Source organism: Capricornis sumatraensis, chromosome 12, assembly GCF_032405125.1.
Source record: "Capricornis sumatraensis isolate serow.1 chromosome 12, serow.2, whole genome shotgun sequence".
NCBI lineage: Eukaryota > Metazoa > Chordata > Mammalia > Artiodactyla > Bovidae > Capricornis > Capricornis sumatraensis.
In genome coordinates, this window is record NC_091080.1 from 41,471,467 (window position 1) to 41,494,166 (window position 22,700).

The window sequence follows — 22,700 nt, forward strand, 5'->3', positions numbered from 1 at the left end:
GATCAATACTCCTTCCTAAGTGAGATCTTGGTCACCAGAGTTATTTATCCAATGATCTCTTGTTACTGTGTCGCTGATGCAAATCTCTGTACCCGTAAGCGATTATTTAAATCAAGGTGGCTGACTGTCCTAGAACCCAGGGGGCAGAGTTACACCTGAAGCATAACGTGGTTTTCATGGATCTGGGAGAGATGCTGAGGGAAAGTAGAGGAGAGAGGTGAACAAGGATGCTGACGCCGGGGGATGATCAACTGACTGTCACTCTCAAGCTGTTTCTGCTTTATCTCCTAGAACAATAAAATTCAGAAATGTCTGTTAACCTTCCACAAAACTTATAGAGTAATTGCCTTTTCTTCCTCATGGAAATGTACCCTTATGGTGCAAAATAGGTTGAGAAACACTGCAGGAAAGAAATGAGGCCACGCTGCCCAGGCACACAGAACCCAGTGAGTGGGGAGTGAGTAGGCTCTGTCACCTGACCTGAGCCACTCAGTCAGTCCATGTGATCAGTGAAGCGGCCGTTTACGTCATCCCTTCCCCTTCCATCAGTGTCTCTAAAGTAAGGGGGTCCAGGTACCCAGACAGAGAAGGGCCAAGCCCTACTAGTAGACACCCCAGTAGCTCTTCTCCAAGAAGAACGCTTCTGCTAGAGTCTTCTCAGGGCTTGGTTTACTTGTATCTCTGACAACAATAGAAGCTTAAAGGACATTCCTAAGATTGCTGGGAGAAATACCAATAACCTCAGATATGCAGATGACACCACCCTTACGGCAGAAAGTGAAGAGGAACTAAAAACCCTCTTGATGAACGTGAAAGAGGAGAGTGAAAAAGTTGGCTTAAAGCTCAACATTCAGAAAACGAAGATCATGGCATCTGGTCCCATCACTTCATGGGAAATAGATGGGGAAACAGTGTCAGACTTTATTTTTGGGGGCTCCAAAATTACTGCAGATGGTGATTGCAGCCATGAAATTAAAAGACGCTTACTCCTTGGAAGGAAAGTTATGACCAACCTAGATAGCATATTGAAAAGCAGAGACATTACTTTGCCAACAAAGGTCCGTCTAGTCAAGGCTATGGTTTTTCCAGTGGTCATGTATGGATGTGAGTTGGACTGTGAAGAAAGCTGAGCACCGAAGAATTGATGCTTTCGAACTGTGGTGTTGGAGAAGACTCTTGAGAGTCCCTTGGACTGCAAGGAGATCCAACCAGTCCATTCTAAAGGAGATCAGTCCTGGGTGTTCTTTGGAAGGACTGATGCTGGGGCTGAAACTCCAGTACTTTGGCCACCTCATGCGAAGAGTTGACTCATTGGAAAAGACTCTGATGCTGGGAGGAATTGGGGGCAGGAGGAGAAGGGGACGACAGAGGATGAGATGGCTGGATGCCATCACCCACTTGATGGACGTGAGTTTAGGTGAACTCCAGGGGTTGGTGATGGACAGGGAGGCCTGGTGTGCTGCGATTCATGGAGTCGCAGAGAGTCGGACACGACTGAGCGACTGAACTGAACTGAATTACTAGCTAACGTTCAGCTGCTTCAGTGAGACTGACAGGTGTTCGGCAGTGGAGCTGTAGGGTTTACATCGAGAAAAGTAACATGACCTGTGAGTGGAGTCCCATTTTGAACTGGAAATCAGTAGGAGTTATTATGGAGACTCAGTCCTGACACCCTCAAATCTCTCTATCCTCGAGTTCCACCACATTTAGCTCTTTCTCATATGTACCTAGCATTGTGTGATATCCTAATGCTTGCCCCAAGGAAGACGACTTGGATGCCTCTTCCAGCGCGTGTCCTCAGCCCCGTTCAGACCAGAAAAGCCTCCTGACAGCTCTTGGCCCCAGCCAGACCCAGTGGAGCACTCACACACGAGCCGGCACAGACTCACTCATGTGAACGAGAAGCCCCTGCTAGTTGTTTACTCTTTTGAAGTCCTCTTGAATGTTCGAGTGAAAAAGTTGCAATGTAAGAAATGGGAAAAAGCTTGCAAATGTGAGCATCACTTTAGAACAATCTCTCCCTTTAAAAAAAAAATGTGGCGAAATACATGTAACAAAAATTTTACTTTTTCCTTTAGAACTGCCAAGTTCAGTGGCAGTAAGTATATTCACAAGCTTATACAACCATCACTATCTCATTTCAGAGCTTCTGCAGCACCTCAAACGGAAACCTCATACCATTAAAGCTCTTCCCTTCCCACTGTGAATTAACCTCCTCTTTTGATTCTTTCTGTGACCTCTTGGGACGCAAGGAACTGTCCTTTGAGCATGGCCACAACCGGCAGCTTGTTTTGTCTGAAGAGAGCAGGCGATGTTTGAGAGACCAGTAGCAGAGAAAAAGGAAGGGGGAGTAAGAAAAACAAAGAAGAGAGGAAGAAAGATGGGTGGGGGTGGAGGAGGACAGCTTCTCCCAGGGACCGGGAGGGGGCTGAACCTTGTCCAGGGTCACTAACTCTAAGACTAAGAGCTGTGGTCTGAGCTCCTGGAGTAGAAGGAGGTCTCCTTCCCCAATCTACATTTTCCCGCTTACATGGAAGCCTAGGTGATTATACAGAAGGGAAACTCAGATACTACCTGCCCTCCGTTTACTCCTCCAGCTCTTGGCAAACTAATGAGATGAGGCTTTTCTACCTCACAAGTCCAGTATTTGCATGGGAACACCTCCTTTCCCCAAGGAGGAACTTGAAACAGCTTACCCAGGATCTAAAGTGACACCCAACGATGCAGTGGGGGGTCACCGCTCTACCCAGTACAATTAAGGAAAATATGCCAACAGATACATTCTCGGATAATCTAATCTGTGAGCTCAGCAGGATGAAATCACTGCTGAAAACGCCAAATCAAGGAAGTTCATTCCTCCTCCACCCACACTCAATCAAAACCTGATTTTCGTGTAATCTGCTACTAAGACATCTTACACAATAAGATTGTATATTAGTATAAGTAGCCATCTCATTCACTCAGTCATAATTCAACTATCATGAAAACTCACACACAGGAAACATACTATAAGTCATGCCCCAACCCTAACACACACACACACACACACACACACACACATACACCCACCCACCCACCCACCCACCCACACCCTCCCACCCACCCACCTTCTCTCTCTCTCCTCCTCCCTCCATAGGGACCAGTCTAACATACTATAAGTCATGCCCCAACCATAACACCCACATACCCACACACGCCCCTTCTCTCTCTCTCCCCCTCCCTCCATAGGGATCAGTCTAACATACTATAAGTCATGCCCCAAACCTAACACACACACACACACACACACACACACACACACACACACACACACACACACACCCCTTCTCTCTCTCTCTCCCCCTGCCTCCATAGGGATCAGTCTAACATACTATAAGTCATGCCCCAACCGTAACACCCACACACCCACACACCCCTTCTCTTTCTCTCTCCCCCTCCCTCCATAGGGATCAGTCTAACATACTATAAGTCATACCCCAAACCTAACACACACACACACACACACACACACACCCCTTCTCTCTCTCTCTCCCCCTGCCTCCATAGGGACCAGTCTCCTGATGGAATAAATTTTGGTTGTCCTTTTATTGCTTTAATCCAAATTTGTAAATTTTGGGGACTTCCCTTGTGATCCAGCGGTTAAGACTCTGCACTTCCACTGTAGGGAACGCCAGGTCAATACCTGGCTGGGGAACTAAGATCCCATATGCCATGCAGCCTGGCCAAAAGAATTTTTTTTTTAATCGTAAACTGTGGGGAAGCATAAATCTGCTTTACTTACTTCAAAAATATTTCATCATCCTATCCATAGTCAGTATCATAAAGTTTTGCAGATGTACAAGTATTTGGATCTGTATTGCTTTTAAACTTTCATTCAGTGGTTCTTTGCGGATAGTAAAGAGACCTACACCATTTCATTTTTGTAGTAAAAAATTACTGTTATTTATTTTAACTAAATAAGTAGTACATGAATACTTTTAAATTGTAAGTGATCACATAATACCAAAATAGAATACACTATAAAATTGTCTCTTGGGGGAATTAACCCATGATAACTGTTAGATGTGTATTTTGTTAGATTTTTCCATTTCTTTACTTATATATGTGCCTTTATGCAAATATGTATGTGTGGGTGCTAAGTCGCTTTAGTCGTGTCCAACTCTTTGTGACCCCATGGACTGCAGCCTGCCAGGCTCCTCTACCCATAGGACTCTTCAGGCAAGAACACTGGAGTGGGGGACTTCCCTGGTGGTCCAGTGGTTAAGACTTCACTTTCCGATGCAAGGGGTGCAGGTTCAATCCCTGGCCAGGGAGCTAGGATCCCATATGCCTTGCAGCCGGAAAACCAAAACATAAAACAGAAACAATATTCTGACAAATTCAATAAAGACTTTAAAAATGGTCCACATCAAAAAAATATTAAAAAAAAAAAAATACTGGAGTGGGTTGCCATGCCCTCCTCCAGGGGATCTTCCGGACCCAGGGATCAAACCTGCGTCTCTTATGTCTCCTGCATTGGCAGGTGGGTTCTTTACCACTGAGCCACTAGGGAAGCCCATGCAAATATGGGGCATAGGTATTCATGGGGCAAAAGATAGCTGGGATTCACTCACAGCTTTACGCTGAGAGCCAGCCCTGTACCAGGAATACACTAGGTGCTGGAAACAAAACAAGGACCTTGAATTTATATTCAAATGAAAAAGTACAGGTAATAAATCTAACAAAACTATAAGCATATAAATACAATCAGATAGTAGTAACTGCTGTGGTGAACAAAATAAGGTAATGGATTACAATAGGGTGATCTGGGAAAAGCCAACATCTCCAAGATAAATCTGAGTTGAGCTCACACTCTGTGTTTGGTTTCATGACTTGTTTTTATCACAATTTATTTTGGAGATCTTTCTATGTACATATTACCTGCCTAATTTTTTAAGCAGCCATGCCCTATAATATGGTATGTGTTCCCATAAGTTATTTAGCTATTCTACTGATGGAAAAAGACCTTCTTGCCTTTAACCCCTTGAGCAATGGAATACTATTTCCTGCCTGAAAATGGCCATAGAACTACACTATACTACCCACAGAAAGGCCACTTTAGGTGACTGTCTGTATCCTACGGTATAAATTCCTCCAACCACACAGAAGGGGCTATGGTAAATCTGGACACACCATAAGAATTTGTTGGGGCAGGGACAGGGTGTGTGTGTTACACGTGTGAGCACACACGTGTCTGTTTATAATTTATAGACATACATAGTGAATAGCTAAGGTTTTACAGCTCATAACCACAGAGTTAGCACCACTTGACACCTTTTTTATGTGCCCAAAGCATCTTGAAATACTTCATTGGAACAATAGTAAAATTCAGTGAAAGAGCAGGAAAAAAAAAAGTGCTTTTCACTTTAACGTGTTTAGAAATACATGTGTTTTGGGCACAGTTTCAAGGTGCTCACTTCAACCATAACCCCTTCAATGCATCTGGTTTACAATTTCTTAAGAGCTTTTAAAAAGTATTCTGTTATCATAACCCACTTCGGAAAGTGAAACTAGTGAAGCAATAGCCATTATCCCAAATGAAAGAACCTTTGTGGATGGCTTTTCCCTTATTTAGTGGTTGCATGGAGAAGAATATTGTACAGCTTTTTTTTCCCCATCACTGTCCTTAATCTAATTCTTTTCTAAAAGCTTCTCTTCTTTATCTTTTTCAAGGCTATAGAGCAAAGAGTCTCACCATGGATCACATTGCCCATTGGATTGCCTTTAGACTATATGTTTTCAACATTTCACAGCTCTCTTCCAACTTAGCACATTATTATAAGGCTGCATTTCACTATGTCTCAGATTATTCCGTACTTCACCAATTTTTTTTTTCTTACATCTGTAAAGGCTTTGCCACAAGGCTTGATCTTAGAGTCAAATTGTCAATGAAGGAAGAAGCCGCATGGTGAACATTTGAAAACATTGGAATCATTCATCTTTTTAGTGCTACTTAATGAGCCATCATCCTTCATGTCTGAATTTTGTCACCCTTTGAAGTTTACTAAACTTGAATTTCTCTTCCCCAGATATAATTTTCCGAACCCCAAAAGTTTGACTAGATATATAATATCTCCTTTGTGGTATTTGTGGGAAATCAATCAGACATCTAGTTTTCTTGGGCCACCTTTAACCATCCTAAATCTATATTTTTGCTCTTCTGATCCTTAATTCAGATACAGCTCTTAATGAATTCCTATGAAAGTGAAAGTCATTCAGTTGTGTCCGACTCTTTATGGGTCACTATATACGGTCCATGGAATTCTCCAGGCCAGAATACTGGAGTGGGTATCCTTTCCCTTCTCCAGGGGATCTTGCCAACCCAGGGTTCAAACCCAGGTCTCCCACATTGCAGGTGGATACTTTGCCAGCTAAGCCACCAGTGAAGTGAAATGAAGTCGCTCAGTCGTGTCCGACTCTTTGCGACCCCGTGGACTGTAGCCCACCAGGCTCCCCCGTCCACGGGATTCTCCAGGCAAGAATACTGCCACAAGGGAAGCCCAAGAATACTGGAGTGGGTAGCCTATTTCTTCTCTAGCAGATCTTCTTGACCCAGGAATCAAACCGGAGTCTTCTGCATTGTAGGCGGACTCTTTACCAACTGAGCTATGAGGGAAACCCATGAATTCCTTTAAGAATGGCCAATCTAAAGGTGTGATTATTTACTAGGTACCCAGAATTGGATGCATCATCATCCTAGCTACCATTTATGGAAAATTTATCATATGCCTACCTCAAAACATTTATCATTTATTTGGCAAGCCAAGACCATCGTAACAAAGATTACTTTTTATTTTATTAAGTGTAACTTTAATTCCCTACCATCAGTCAGACATTTTGTTATACTCTAGAGAAAAGGAAAATGAGTAAAACTTATTCCTTACCTTTGAAAAACACACACATAATAGGTACAAAGTCAATTCAAAAATATGCAACATGAAGGGCATAAAATTCCATCCAATACAAATCAGCACCTCTGACAGGTGATCGTGGGATGCTTCATGGAGGAAATGTCATTTGAGTCTAACTTTGATGGATGAAGAAGAGAGTGTTGACAATGATAAATTGTAAGTTTTCACAGGAATTGTCATGATTTTTGTGGTTGGAATTTATTTAAGCAATCCTCCTGGAAAGAAGCAGGCCTACAATTAAATTATCTCAGGAAAACATAGTACGGCAGCATGCTTCTGAGTTCTACTTGTTCATTCTAATAACGAATACCCAAAGGGGAAGAGAATATGCAGATAAAGTGATTCTTCAAAGCACCCAACGCCATTTTGCATAATAACAAAAATTATAACTTTATCTAGGAAAATATAACTGAGAAGCAATATATTTAAAGAGAAGATCCTAAAGCTATCAAACGATGTAAAACAAGACCTAAGTAACACAGAGATATTTGGTATTCTTAGAAGGGGACATATATTAGTAAGGTGAACCACTTGTGAGCCATTTTTATAGGTCAAAATATTGAGAGTTTCATTTGTTTCAAGCTAAAAATAAATAGGACAGTTTCCCCCAATGTGCTGAATTATATAAATTCAGAGAAATTCCCATCAACATTCCAACAGTGCTTTTTATAGAATTTGACAAGCTAAACCTGAAATCTGTATTGTAGTGTAAAAGGGCCAAGACAATTTTGAAAACAGCATCAACTCATACCAAAGATTAGGAAGTGTTATCAAGCAATCCTAAGTTAATCGTGGATTCACTTGTGTAGGAGAGAGCCTAAAAACAGAACAAATATGTAGAAACTTAGTATCTGACAGAACTTGCTTCACAATTCAGTGAGAAAAGAACAGATTATTCTGTAACCCTTGCTGGCATAATTGGCTATTTATACAGTAAAAATTAGGTCCCTATCTCGCACAATATACGTACTCCCTTCAAAAGGAAATCTAGGTGTATTAAAGACCTAAATGAGGAAAATCAAACTGATTTAAACAGATTTTGAGGGGAGGAAAGCATATAAGGGAAATGCTTTATGATATCAGAATAGGAAATATTTCTTTAACAAGTAACAAAAAGCACAAAGGATAATGGAAAGATTGATACATTTGACTGCCTTAGGATTTTAAAGTGTGTATATTAAAAATCCACCATAAACAAAGTTTAGAAGACTGCTTATAGAATGGAGAAGACTTTAACAGATTGACCCAACAAGACTTTAACAGATTGACCCATGCTCAGGATCTGAAACATGGAAAGAACCCAAAAATCATTGAGAACAAGACAAAAAGGGTACGAGGAAAATGTGCAAAGGACATGAACTGGTAATTCGCAGGAAAAGAAGCCCAAATGGCCAACCAAACTGAAAAAAAGATATTCCACCCACCCAACAAGTAATCAGGGAGATGCAGGTTAAACCCATATCCAGATGTTTACACCCCAAATATTACCAATTAAAGACACCTGAAAACACCAAGTATTGGTAAGTAAATGGGAAAGGGAGGTGCTTGCTCATTGCTGGTTAAAGTGTAAATTGGTATATTTTCAAAGACAATTTTGTAATAATTGATCGAGTCAAAAATGGGTATACTCTATAACCCAGGACAAGGATACATAGTGTAACAATGTGCGCACAGCTATGTTATCTGTGCATTTAGGCCTTCTTGGTAAAGATCAAAGAGTGAAAACTATCCCACAGGAGAGAGGTGAATTTTTTTTAAATCTGTGGCTTTTTGATACAATTATACATGAGTTAAAAATTAACTGCATCTGCATGTATCAACAAAGATAAATATTAAAACATTGTAGAAGAGAAAAATGTCCAAGTTAAAAAAGGATATATACTATATCATACAATTTATTTGGAATTTTTAAAACCACAAAACAATATTATAGTCTATAGAGATAGACATTTATGTGGACAAGGCACCAGAACCTGCATGAAACCAAGATGCACCAACTTTAGGATAGTGGTACCCCTGGAGAGAGGGAAAAAGCATCTATAAACTTCATTTATATAAAATAAAGGTGGGAAAATGTTGACATCTGGTTATCTTAATGGTGAGCACAGGGGTTATGTTTTTCCTGCACTTTTAAGATCTTTGAAATTAATCAAAATGAAAAATTTAAACTAAAGGGGAGCCGTCCTTAAAAGGTGAGCTCCGCAGCAGAACAGAGCCTGTATCACAGAGAATAGGTTGCATACAGGTAGTAACAGGTTACGGTGTTAAGGAGACTAGGGAAGACAACTATAGTCAAGTATGGGCAGAAGATGGAGGAATGGGGGGAAAGAATGAGGGGAGTAACTGGCCTATTTTTGTGAGAAGGGAAATAAGTGGAGAGCAGAGGAGAACAGTGCGATGAGGCTTCAGAGCCTGATAGTCACACATCCAGGTCCGTGCCTTTGCTGTCATGCAGCGTGTGGCCAAGCCAGAAAGAGGAGCTGTGCTTGTTGACTTTGGACACTCTCTCGCCCCTTTTCTCCTCCCACGTGGTGGGAAGAGGGACCCGGGCCAGATGATGTCAGCTCGGCAGCATCTCTGGCTCCATCCTCTCACCTCTCCGGTTACACATCTGCCTCCTTGGGTGCAGTCCAAGTCCTCGAGCTTTGTTTGATCATGCCGTGAGCCTTAATTTGGGATCAGAGTGATAGGAACTTGGTTGAGATGCAGGTCAGTGCAGTGGAGACAATCGTGGATAACCAGATCGTTGCTCTTCCTGACGTCCGTTGCCCCGACCACCCACTGTCCAGTCACACTTTCTCTCTCTGGGATCATCCCTTACACCATACCTTACTTTTCAAAGCTTTTACTTAAATTATTTCTACTGATTCTCATAGCAAATACCGTGGAGTAGGTACAGCAGAATGTTTTTCCGTTTGTTTGTTTCACAGATGGGGAAACGGCCCCAAAGGGATTCAGTGATCTAGCCAAGGTTACAGGGGAAAGCTCTGGTTTTTTTTCCAGAACCACCCTGGACTCATCCCTGATCTATTCCTGGATCCAGTAAAGCACCAATCCCTGTGGCTTGTTTCTGCAAAGTGTCTGCTTCCATTTCTTCCCCTCCACTTCCTTTCCCACCATCCAGACTCGGAGCCTCATCGTTCCTTGCCTGAATGACCACTTGGTGAGCTGGACTTCCAGATACCACTTTTTCCTCATTCCAGTCCATCCTGCATTCTCCTTCTAGACTAAACTTCCTTAAACACGGCTCTCATGTCATTTCCCTCAAAAGCCTTTGTGGCCCTCTCCTTCTCCAATGAACGAGAACTCCTCAGCCAGGATTTCAAAGCTCTCCTTCATCTGAGCTCACCTTCCCAGTCAACGACTCAAAACAGGCGCTTTGAAAATAAAAATGGCTAAGGAACACATGAAAGGATGTTCCAAAACACACACACACACACACACACACGCAGATTAAGACAACTCATTTTTTCTCTATCAAACCAACAAAGTTTTGTGTTTTGTATTTTTCAGATGTTTCTGCCCAGTCCTGGCAGGAAAGTGATAAAATTGTCTCTCACCCTCTGCTGGCCCCAGTGTTAACTGGAATAATATTTTGGGAAGGAAGCTTGATTATATGAATGAAGAGCTTTTGACCTAATAGATCTGTTTCTGAAAATCTAGCCTAAGGAAATAATCTGAAATTTTAAAAAAAAAACCCTTTATGCTTAAAAATGTCTTTGCAATATTGTTTATAGTCATGAGTGATTAGATATAACCTAATACCAACCAGTAAGTTACACGCACAGAGGAGTCAGTGTTTAAAGCTGTATAAGCATTAGGAGAACCTGAACAGCATTTCACAACTGGATTTGTTTTCTTTCTCTGCCAGCACCCTATTTCACATCTTCTTCTCTTGCTTCAAACTTCCAAAATTCCTTCCTCCTCCTCAATTTCAACCGATGAGTACTTCTTGTTTACTGAGAAAATGTATCACCAAATTGTCGGATCTACCTGTCCCATCCTGAGCTCTCCGGATTCCTGCCCAAGGTCAGTTTGGCCGCTGAGTTCCATTCCCTCTCACTTCTGGTGTTGTTCCTTCGGTGTCCTCTCTCCTCTTTCTCCCTCAGTATCTTTTTCTCCCTCCTTCCTTCCCTCCTAGATTATTCCTATCAGTACATGAATATGCGATACAATTTCACATTTCAAAACAGAATTCACTCCTTGACCTCATGTAGGTCTCTTCTCCCTGAAAAGTTAACCTGCACCCCCGCCTCTCCTCCATCACCTCCTGTTCTCTATGTTGTCACGCTTCTGTCCCAGACGTCACTGAAGCAGCTCATTGTCAGATCCAGCAGTTCGTTGTCTCCCGTCTCTGTCTTCCTAGTTTCTCAGCTGCTCTGAACGCAGCAGATCCCTGTTCTTCTCTGTGAGCTCTCTCCTCGGATCTAGGACTCACGTTCTCCTGCTTTTCTTGCAATCTCCCGGGCTACTTCTTCTAAGCCTCTGCTGCTTCCTCTTCCTCTAATTTCCTGGGGCTTGGGCTTCAGACCAGCCGGACTCACTTCCCATGAGCTTTGTTGCCATTCCCCTGGCTGTCCCTGCTTCCCAAATGTTGATTCCATTTAGCTGGCTCTAACCCTGACCTCCCTGATGCTGGAAAAGACTGAAGGCAGGAGGAGAAGTGGGCGACAGAGGATGAGATGGCTGGATGGCCTCACCGACTCAATGGACATGAATCTGAGCAAACCCCGGGAGATAGTGAAGGACAGGGAAGCCTGGCGTGCTGCAGTCGCTAGCAGAGTTGGACACAACTGAGCGACTGAACAACAACGCTGACCTCTTCCCTGGGCCCCAGTGAAACCTCCTTTGGGATGTGCCACGGGACCCTAACAAGACAGAACTCTCGATTTTTCTCCCTCAAACCTGCTCCCCCACAGGAAAGGTACCACTACCCTCACAGTTATTCAAACCATCACCCTTGAAGTCACACATTTATGACTTGGTATTTCAAGTACCACGTGCTAACCCGTTAGCAAGCCTTCACAAAGATCCCCGATACCACCAATTCCTACCACTTCCAACAAACACAGTTGCTCCAGGCATTTCCCCTGGTGGTACAGTGGATATGAATCTGCCTGCCAGTGCAGGGTACGTGGGTTTGATACCTGGTCTGGGAAGATCCCACAGGCTGTGGAGCAACTAAGCCCAAGTACCACAACTACTGAAGCCTGAGCACCCTAGGGCCCATGCTGTGAAACAAGAGAAACCACCGCAGTGAGCGGTCCACACACAGTGACTGGAGAGTGGCCCCCACTCCCTGCAACTAGAGAAAGCCTGCATATGGCAACAGAGAGCCAGCGCAACCCAAATAATTACTTAAAATTAAACATTACTTAAATTAAAAATTAAATTGCTTAATTGTAAAAACAACCACAATCACTCCAGAACAAAGCCACCGTGTCATTCCCTAAACAAGCTCCTTCCTGCCCCTACGGGCTTTCAGTTTGTTACTTCCTGCCCCTGAAATGCCCTTTTCCATGTCTTTACCTGGTTCACTCTAGCCCACCTCCCTGGTCTCTGCTCAAACGTCACTTCCTCAGAGTGAAACAGCCCACCTAAGACAGCTTCCTCACCCTCCTTAACCTGTGACCCTCCTTAACCTGGCTCATTTTCTTCACAAACTTTATGGCCACTTAAAATGACATTGTTTGTTTACACTTCTCCCAAAGTAGAACTGAAGCCCTGTGCAGGCAGGGACTGATTTGCCTCGCTTATCGTTGTACTACCAGCATGTAGACTAGTGTCTAGTACCTTGTCGTTGTTTAGATGCTAAGTCGTGTCTGATTCTTTTGTGACTCCACGGACTGGCCCTATAGCCTGCCAGGCTCCTCTGTCCATAGCATTTTCCAGGCAAGATACTGGAATGGGTTGCAATTTCCTAACCCCGGGGATCTTCCCCGCCCAGGGACTGAACCTATGTCTCTTGCATCTCCTGCTTTGGCAGATGGGTTCTTTACCACTAGTGCCATCTGGGAAGCTCAAGATTAAAATATGATGTCAGTAAGCAAGCTGTGTAAAAAGACCACTTTAAAAAGACTAAGGGGGACTTCCTGGTGATCCACTGGTTAAGACTCTGTGCCCCCAATGCAGGGGGCACAGGTTCAATCCCTGGTTGGGGAATAAGGATCCCACATACTCCTTGCTACGGCAAAAAAAAAAAAAAAAAAAAAAAACCTAAAGGACAATTGACTGGGAGTGAGAACATAGGTTTGTTTGTATTTTTCTATTCTTTATGCTTTCCAATATATTTCTCAAGTTTTCTATATCGAATGTTATTCTTTATAATCAGGAGAATACAAACTATTTCAGCTAACAAAATACAGCCTCTGGTCTGGTCAGGCCCAATTTATTCCAGAACCAGCACTCAGCGCATGTTCATTCCAGGGTCCTGCTTCTTCTCAGTGCCCCCTCTTTCTCCCATCACCTCATAATGGTTCAGACCTTAAGCCAAAGCCCACCGCCTCCGTGCTGCCTTCCCTGACTTTCCTATTCTTAATGAGCTCCTCCCTGCCCAGACTTCACATTTGATTGGCTCTGCAATGCTCCATGTATTGATTCTCACTCAAACATTTTCTGTTTGCTGGTGTGTGTGTGTGTGTCTGAGAGAGAGTGTGTGTGAGTGTGTGTTGGGGTTAGTATGAGTTAACTGTCCCTCAGCAGACGCCACACCTTAGCCTGCCCCTTCCCACCATCAAGTCTCAGCCTCAGACTAAGCAGTCAGTACTCAAACGCAGGGTGACAGTACTTGGTACTGAAGCAACTGGGTCTGGAAGGTGGATCCCCCTCCCTCCACCCGCTCCACAGTAACACTTCAACCTACACTTACTGAGCACCTACTGTGTGCTGGGCACTTGCTATCCATTTTTCCATTATCGAGTAGGAGCTGTTTTCACTGTCACCTTAAGGCGAAGGACACGGAAACAGAAAGGTGAAGTAGCTGGCCTAAAGGGACAAGCTGCAGGTGGTGAAGCCTCATTCAAAGCCCAGCCCACGCTCTTCACCACCGTGACCAACGAAAAAGGCCTGGCTTTGACCCCTGAGCCGCAAGTGTGCCTTCCGTCCGACTGCAAGCTCTCAGTTGAGTTCCTTAACCTCCCCGAAGCTCAGGGTCCATGTTTGTAAGGAGGAGACAATAACCCCTTTCAGGATGATTGTCAAGACAGGAATGGGGACTGGGAGGGAGGCCCAAAAGGGAGGGGATATATGTATACTTAGAGTTGATTCACCCTGATGCATGGCAGAAACCAACACTGTAAAGCAATTATCCTCCAACTTAAAATGGGGTCTCAATCTTGCCTGGCACACAGAAGACATCAAGGAAATGGTTCTTGTTATCAGTCAAAAGGAGAAAAAGGTGGCAGAGGATGAGATAGTTAGCATCACCGACTCAGTGGATATGAATTTGAGCAAACTCTAGGAGATAGTGGAAGACAGAGGAGCCTGGCTTGCTGCAGTTCATGGGGTCGCAAAGAGTCAGACATGACTGAGCAACTGAACAACAACATTGCTATTATTATTATTAGATATACTCCTTCTCTGGGGCTTCCCAGGTGGCACTAGTAGTAAAGAATCGCCTGCAATTCCGGAGCCCTGGGTTCGATCGCTAGATCGGGAAGATCCCCTGGAGGAGGTCATGGCAACCCATTCCAGTACTCTTGCCTGGGAAATCCCATGGACAGAGGAGTCTGGTGGGCCATAGTCCACAGGGTTGCAAAGAGTCGGACACGACTGAGCAAGTAACACACACACATGCACACACTTCTTGACACGTGCTCTTCCAAGGTGCAGGCAGCTGCCCCATCTTTCTCTCTGGCCTGGGTCAGACCTGCATCTCCAGAGTAGCTTCAGAGCTCCAGAAGGTGCCACGAGACAGCCTGGACAAGACCAAACAAGCAGCGCTGGCCCAGGTGAAGCAGAGCTCGGATTTCCTCATCCGAAGGCATAACGCTAGGAAGAGGGCTGTGTCACACAAGTGGCTGTTGTCTCTGTCATCCAGGCCCACTAATGTAAACATCTCTCACTCCCCAGGAATTATTTTAGGACCGGGAAGCAGCACGCTGTTTATCGAGAGAGTCACGGAAAAGGATGAAGGCGTGTATCACTGCAAAGCCAGCAACCTGAAGGGCTCGGCAGAGAGCTCGGCCCACCTCACTGTGCAAGGTAAACAGCTGCCAGACACCTGCTTCCCCGTTTGGTGAACTTTCCAACTCCCGATCCCCCACTGTCCCTCCAGTATGTTCCTTTCCCCAACTTCCTTCTCCCCTCCCCGTCCCACTGGGCTAGCCTGTCTGGTCCCTCCCCGCAAGGCCGAGGGGGAGGACATAGGCCGGCCACCCTGGAGAGAGGCCACTGTCGGAACACAGGCTCCGGCAGAAAGTAGACCCTGGAAGATGGGAGAGCCTGTCAATGCCAGAGCCGTGACGTTAACCCCCAGAGAATGGCCAGAGTGGCCACACCTGTGATAAAGAAGTCCAAGAAGACAGAAGCCAGGCATAGAGAGAGAAAAAAATACACACGCTGGAAATTATTCATTCTTTTCCCAATCCCCTTGAGTTACACATACACTGGCTGTTCCCCGTGTTGTCACAAGCCTGTTTTTAACATGAGATAGGCTGCACAGTGGGTGTCCCAGGTGGTGCAGTGGTAAAGAACCCCACTGCAATGCAAGAGACCCAGGTTCGATCCCTGGGTCAGGATGATCCCCTGGAGGAGGGCATGGCAGCCCACTCCAGTAGTCTTGCCTGGAAAATCCCATGGACAGAGGAGCCTGGTGGGCTGCAGTCCATGGGGTCACAAAGAGTCGGACATGACTTGAGCACAGCACAGGCTGCAAAATATGATCAGAGAGAAGCCACACATGGTAAACAGACCACGACGAAGAAAAGTATTCCACAGGCTTCCTCAAACAGCTCTGCTGAGCAGCAAAACCCAAAGAGGCCATATCCTAGCCTGGGCTTTGGCCACGTGGCCTCTATTCAGAAAAGAGATTAGACCTCGATTTTAATTCTCCAGTGCCAAGAGTCGTCCAAAAACATGACATTTACAGCACCATAAAGTCTTCAAATTGGCACCTCTTAGGTGTACACATCTATGACTCACTGAGGTTTCACATGTCGTTCAGCGGCCTATTTGCAAATGCTCCCAAGGAGACTTCAGAGTATGTAAGAATTTCCTAAGGAGGAACTAAGGGAGAAGGCAATATTCATCAACTTTTCTGCCCTGGAAACTACACTACTTAAAGATGGTAACTGAGAATTTATCATCCCCATTCTTTTTTTTTTTTTTTTTTGGCTGCACCTTGAGGCTTTCCATATCTCAGTTCCCTAACCAGGGACTGAACCCAGGCCATGGGTGTTAAAGCATTGAATCCTAACCCTAGACCACCAGGGAACTCCCCATCAATCCCAGTCTCTTACAAGGAAATGATCCTGGAGAGTCTCCTGAAAATTTGAAACTACCACCAATTTACAGTTTCAGAAAAAAGTCGAAGGTAGCATTTCCCAAACCCTTTAAGTTATGGTCCTATTTGTCTCCCCAATCCTCCTTGTTTTAAAGTATCAACTCATTTGCTTACACATGGAGAAGATAACGCATCAAGGGTACCTCTCTCTTTAATACTTCCTTCTGTAAAGGACTGTTCATTGATACTTTAACGAGGACCCCAGACTGCATCAGGGAGGGCAGGGTGGAGATCTGAGAAGGGGGTGCCTCCCAAGAATGAAGAGGTCTCCCTGATCCTCAATCCTGGGCTCCGATGGGTTGGGAGAAGCCCTTGCCTGAAGCAGGGATATTCACGCAAGTTCGTAGATGCCCGCTTCCTGACCCTTCCCCCTTCTGCCAGGCTGCTCTGAGTTTCCTAGAAGGCCCACTGCTTCATGACATCGGTGAGTCTATCCCACCCACTGGCTCTGACCACCACTCTGCCAGCTGCCTCAGTCTGCTGTCACCCCTCCTGCAGCTGTGGCCAGAGCAGGGGCGGTGTGGAGCCCCAGGCCCGATCGGGGGCTAAGGAGCCAGGGTTCTGGCCATCAGTCAGCCTGACTCACAGCAGAAGGCTAAGCATGGCCTGGGTTCACCATTAACACAGCCTGGAATGCCTTCTGCCCAGGTGCCTGTTTCAGGCGAATCCTCCTTATTCTCTAGGGCCAGTGTAGATGCTTTCTGCCTGTTACAGCCTCTGGGATGAAAGCTGAGTCAGATATATGTCCCTTTCTCTCCTCACCCACACCATTTTCCTTCGATCTTGAATCAGAACTTACTCTATTCTTCCTTTCATGATTAGTTAGGAATCGATATGCTTCTCTTTGGGGGCTTGCCTGGTGGCTCAGGGGTAAAGAAACGACCTGCCAGTGCAGGACATGCAGGTTCAATCCCAGGTCGGGAAGATCCCCTGCAGGAGGGCATGGCAACCCACTCCAGTAGTCTTGCCTGGAGAATCCCATGGACAGAGGAGCCTGGTGGGCTCTGGTCCATGGGGTCACGAAGGGTTGGATAGTGACTGAGCACATGAGTCTCTTTGCTACTGAATTACAAGCTTTTTGAGGCAGAAGCTGTGTCTGCATTCCCTCCCCAGCACTTAGTAGGAGACTGGTATTTACTTAGTACTTTTATTTAGTACCCTTATGCACAGGTGCCAGGCTAGACACTTGACAAACTGAATCCCACTTAACTTCATGAGAATCCAAAGAAGGAATATTATGCTCGGTCTAAAGATAAGAAGATGGAGACTTGAAGAGATTAAATTACTGGCACAAAGTTGCACCACTGCCAGGACTGACTTGAGTCTAGGTCTTTGCAAACTGCAGAAGGAAGGTTTCCATTCTCCTGAAACACCCCGGGAGCTTGTCTGCAAGGCCTTAGGGTTTAACTGAGCCCACCCACCCTGCTCCCTGTTGTCCTGTCTCCCCGCTTCTAGATGGCTTGCCCCGATTCCTCCTCCCACGAATGTCACGCTCTTCAGCAAAGTCAGGCAATGTGGTCATCTCTCCAAGTTTCTGTCAACCTGGATCATTCACTGTTGAGGAAACGGGAAGTGATTTTTATTGAACGGCCCACATCAGCTGCCATTCAGCTGAGCTGACCCCTGTCATCTGTGGACATCACCCCTTCCCTCTCAGACAGCATTCCGCTTTCTTCTCTCGCCCTCCTCCAATCCATGCCCAAGTCTAGAGTCATCTTTTTACAGGACTCATCTTTGTACAAGATTTATTAGAGTATAGTTGATTTACAGTGTTAGTTTCAGATGTACAGCTGGGTGAATCAGTTACACACACTCACTCTGTCTTAGATTCTATTCCCAGACAAGCTATTACAGAGCATGGCGCGGAGTTCCCCATGCCACACAGCAGGTCCTTATTGGTTCCCTACTTCATACAGAGTGTGTTAAATGCCTGACCTACAACTTGTTCCGCCCCCGCTTCAGATGCTGCAGGGGCTTCTGGCCACCATCCTCCTCATCCCAGTGCATCAGGTCCTCCTCCAGTCTCAGCTCTCACCCCCCTCCCCACGCCCCAGCCCCTCAGCTGGACTAAAGCAGAACACACCCCGTCCCCCCGGTCCTCTGCCCATACACATCCTTCTCCTTCGGTCTGAACAGCCTCCCTTCTCCACTTGTTCTCCTCCAGACAATCCTACTGTCACCTTTTATTCTTCGTTTTTATTGTTGTCCGCTCAATTCACAACATTGTGTTAGTTCCAAGTATACAGCAAAATGATTCAGTTATATATATATATGTTCTTTTTCAGATTCTTTTCCATGACAGGTTATTATAAGATACTGAGAAGAGATCCCTGTGCTACACAGTGGGTCCTTGGTGTTTAAATTTTATATATAGTAATCCTAGTGAAGTGAAAGTTGCTCAGCGTGTCTGACTCTTTTGTGACCCCATGGACTATAGCCTGGCAGGCTATAGAAATACATCACTGTACTGTTGAGGGCAACAGAGAGGAACCAAATTAAATTAACTGTTAACTCAACAGCTTACCTATTTGCCCAGGACTGTGCAGGATATGGGGGGCTTCCCTGGTTCGATCCCTGATCGGGAAGATTCCCTGGAGGAGGGAATGGCTCCCCACTCCAATATTCTATCCTGGAGAATCCCGTGGACAGAGGAGCCTGGAGGGCTACAGTCCAAGGGGTTACAAAGTGTCAGACACTACTGAGTGACGAACACTTTCACTTTCATGCAGGATATGGGCTTTTGAGAAATGCTCCCTAACCTCCATGTGCTTTGAAAACCTCATTGAAAGGCAATTAAGGGGGACATGGAACCAGGAAAACCAGATCAATAGACATTTTGAGCTCCTCCTACAGGTAAAATAGAAACGCTAATTGGTAGTAAACAGACTACACAATGCTGCTGATAAGGGCTGACAGACTACATAGAGGCTGAAAACGATAGGGAGAGTGACTTGACCTCTGAACGAAGCCTTGCAGGATGTTGGATTAGCCAAGCGAATGAGGCAGGAAAGAAGACAGTGAGTTATGAGTAATTCTGGACCTCCCACATCCAGACCACCCTTGGCAATGACAAAGTCTAAATAATTCTCAAAAATTCCTATTGACTAGTCCAGTGACTTCTGTGAGAAACTGGTTACTTTGTAAAATATTGTATTCTGTTGAAGTCCAGTTGATTTACAATGTTACTTCCTACTCTATGGCAAAGTGATTCAGTTATACATAGACACACACTCTTCTCCATATTTCCATTATGCTTTATCACAGAATGTTAAATATAGTTCCCTGTGCTCTACAGTAGGACCTAGTTGTTTATCCATTCTACATGGAATAGGTTGCATCTGCTAATGCCATCTGCTTATAGCCACATAGTATTATTTTTGTTTATACAGTCAGTTTTCATTTAGAGGTAGGTAACTTCACTTTTACCCTGAGGGGGGTTGCTTTCTGGCATGCCAGCCTTACAGGTAGGATTTTCTGCCAGATATCCCACCCCTGTGAGGACCCTGAGTTTCATTTCCAGTCCCCTACACTCTGGGAAGCCATGAAAATTGAATCTGCTGTTTATAAGGTTCTGTAAAAACCCTCAGAGTAGAAATGCCTTCACAATCCTACTCAACCCTACTTCATTCCCACTTTCATGCATATTTTGGCCCGTTGTGTCAGATTGTTTTAAACTTTTATAAAGATTTTTTAAAATGTCCAGTTGTTTTAGATAATTTCAGGGGGGAGAGTCGATGCAAATCATTTTTCCTTTTGGCAGGGTCAGAACGGATTCCTCCCACACCCCGAGGAGCTGGTCCCTTTGATTCATGACCTCTTTTTCCTCATGGGGCATCAGTCTTCAATATCACTTAGAGAAATGGTATAATTTGCAAGGTAGCTGCAGCTACTCTGTACACGACTCCTTACTTTCGCCCATAATTGCCCCCAACAGCTATGCTTTTCTGAGTCTTTATGTCTGCTTTTTATAGTTTGCGTTCCTCTTCCTTCGCTTTCTTTTGCAGCTTTTTTCCTGCTCTCAGAATGACTGCTGTATCTAGCCTCTCGGCTGAAAAATCATGGTTAGCTGAGAAATTACCTGATCAGCCATCATCAAACCATACCTGAAATATCCATACCCATTTCTAAGAGGAGCATAAACAGATGAAGCCATATCCTAATAGGGTAATGATAAGACAGCGCAAGGAAAGGAGGATGTTTAGTCTAAAAATGAGTCAACTTGGAGAGAGGGGGTGACATGACTGTTTTCTTCAAATATTTAAGGCATTGTCAGACAGAGGAGACACTGGCCTTACCCTTTAACACTCCAGAAAAGAGAAGCAGAACCAAGAGAGGGAGATGGTGGCAACGTTTCAAGGAGGCAGGTTTCAGCTCCCTAGAAGATAATCTTGAATGGGAAGAATTTCTGAAAGTTGATGTTATGTGGACCTTACCAATTAGATGCAGTATCTTGACTAGAAGTACTCTGGGCTAATTGAATAAAAATTTGATCCTTGGATGCTGTTCAGAACAATTAAAGGTGGTACCTGCTTCGTAATTTCATCACTGAAATGAGATTCTTGCTTCTGGAGTCTAAATCACTGCTTCTCTCTCTGGTAACTATGAATTAGGTGCATCAGGCTGAAGACTTGGCTTCCTAATATATGCAACCTAGACCCTCCCCCCTGGCCTATATCTTGTCAGGTTGAGTTTAGGAAGTGAAGCTGGGCAAATAAGTTGTGTCTGTGGCTATGTTTAACAGATTGAAAGAGGTTCACGCATTAGCCAGGAAGGAAACTGTCTGCTCTTTTTATTTCCTTTGAAAAAGGATTCTTATACTCCTAGATAAAACAATGTGTTATTTTTGTATCTGAAAAGGATGAGCGGACTGGGGAATCAAAGTGGCTTCTTTAAATAATCACAGGTCTTGTTTGGTTTGGACTGCCCAGAAGCACATGTGGAGTGCTCAAAGGGGAAGTGCTAATATTAAAAACAACAGCAACAAAGCTGTTACTAACCAGAATAGTTTCTGAAATTAACAGCCCTCCATAGTGAGGCGACTGTTACAATGCACGGGTGGCGCATTTTCATCCGAGGATTTAAAATAAACTCTATTTTATTATTCTAAGTAATAACCACTATATCTATATACATATATGTATGTGTATATATGTTGGGTTGGCCAAAAAATTCATTCAGGTTCTTATACAGTGTCACTGAAAAACCTGAACTTTTGGCCAACCCAATATACATATACACACATTCTTCTAACACATTTAGGCTTTGCTATTGAAATAATAGCAAAGCATAATAGTAGCATTTGTCATCATGCAAGAGGAAACAACTTGAAGAGTAGCTACCATTTTTAACATTTGTTAAAAGCTTATTTATTTGGGGGCTTATGTCAGGCCTTCTTTGCGGCACGGGGAGCTCAGTAGTTGCTCTGGCAGCATGTGGGATCTTAGTTCCCCGACAAGGAATCAAACCCATGTCCCTGGCCTTGCAAGTTGGATTCTGAACCACTGGACCACCAGGGAAGCCCCTGTAACATTTTTTTGAGGATGACTAATGGATGCAAACAGGTGTGGTTTGTGGATTTTGTGCCACAATAACACACAGTGACACATTTCAGGAAAGGACACACACGGCAGGAAGGATACGCTACGTCCCTTAACAAAGTTCCAAGTGTAAAGAGAAGGAAAAGCTTGAACAGACTCGTCTTAGGGACTAGCCTCTCCCCTCTATCCTTCTGAGCCTCCTCCGACACAGCTCTCTGCCCTGGCTCTCCTGGCACTAGGAAGGGTGTGATAAACTAATTCACACGGAGATGTTGGTGACTGGTGTCACTCCTCTCCTGGGAGAGAGAGTTGAGCTGGCAGCTCCCCGATTTCACCCTGGAGGGCTGGGGACAGGCTGTGCGTGCCTTTGCACTGAAAGCTAAACAATGACAGAAAGCTGGCCTTGATCGAGAATGCAAAAAACGGTGCTGGAATTCAGTTAGAACATCTCACACTTGTTGACCTTGCAGTGCACCATTTTAAGCACATAATATGCATCAGTCTTCTTCGCTTTTGCAATAATCCAAGGAGAGGTTTTTTTTTTTTTTCTACTTACAAGTGAGAATCGGAGGCCCCAAGAGGGTGAGGACTCTGTCCAGGGTTACAAAGCTGGGAAGTGGTGGCGCTGAGAACTGGATCCCTATTTAACCACTCCGCTCACCTGCCCCTCCACCTGGTGGGGAAGAGGCCCCGTTCTGAAGTCAGGTGTGT

The 22,700-nt window shown here is 44.6% G+C and overlaps 1 protein-coding gene across 1 annotated transcript in view; it reads left to right on the forward strand.

The window, feature by feature from the left end:
• FLT1 (fms related receptor tyrosine kinase 1) overlaps positions 1-22,700 on the forward strand; it is a 206,570-nt gene that overhangs the window by 131,106 nt on the left and 52,764 nt on the right. The window contains exon 15 of the mRNA XM_068984312.1: positions 15,021-15,152. Coding sequence (XP_068840413.1) covers positions 15,021-15,152 — 132 coding nt within the window. The remainder of the gene's footprint in view (positions 1-15,020; positions 15,153-22,700) is intronic.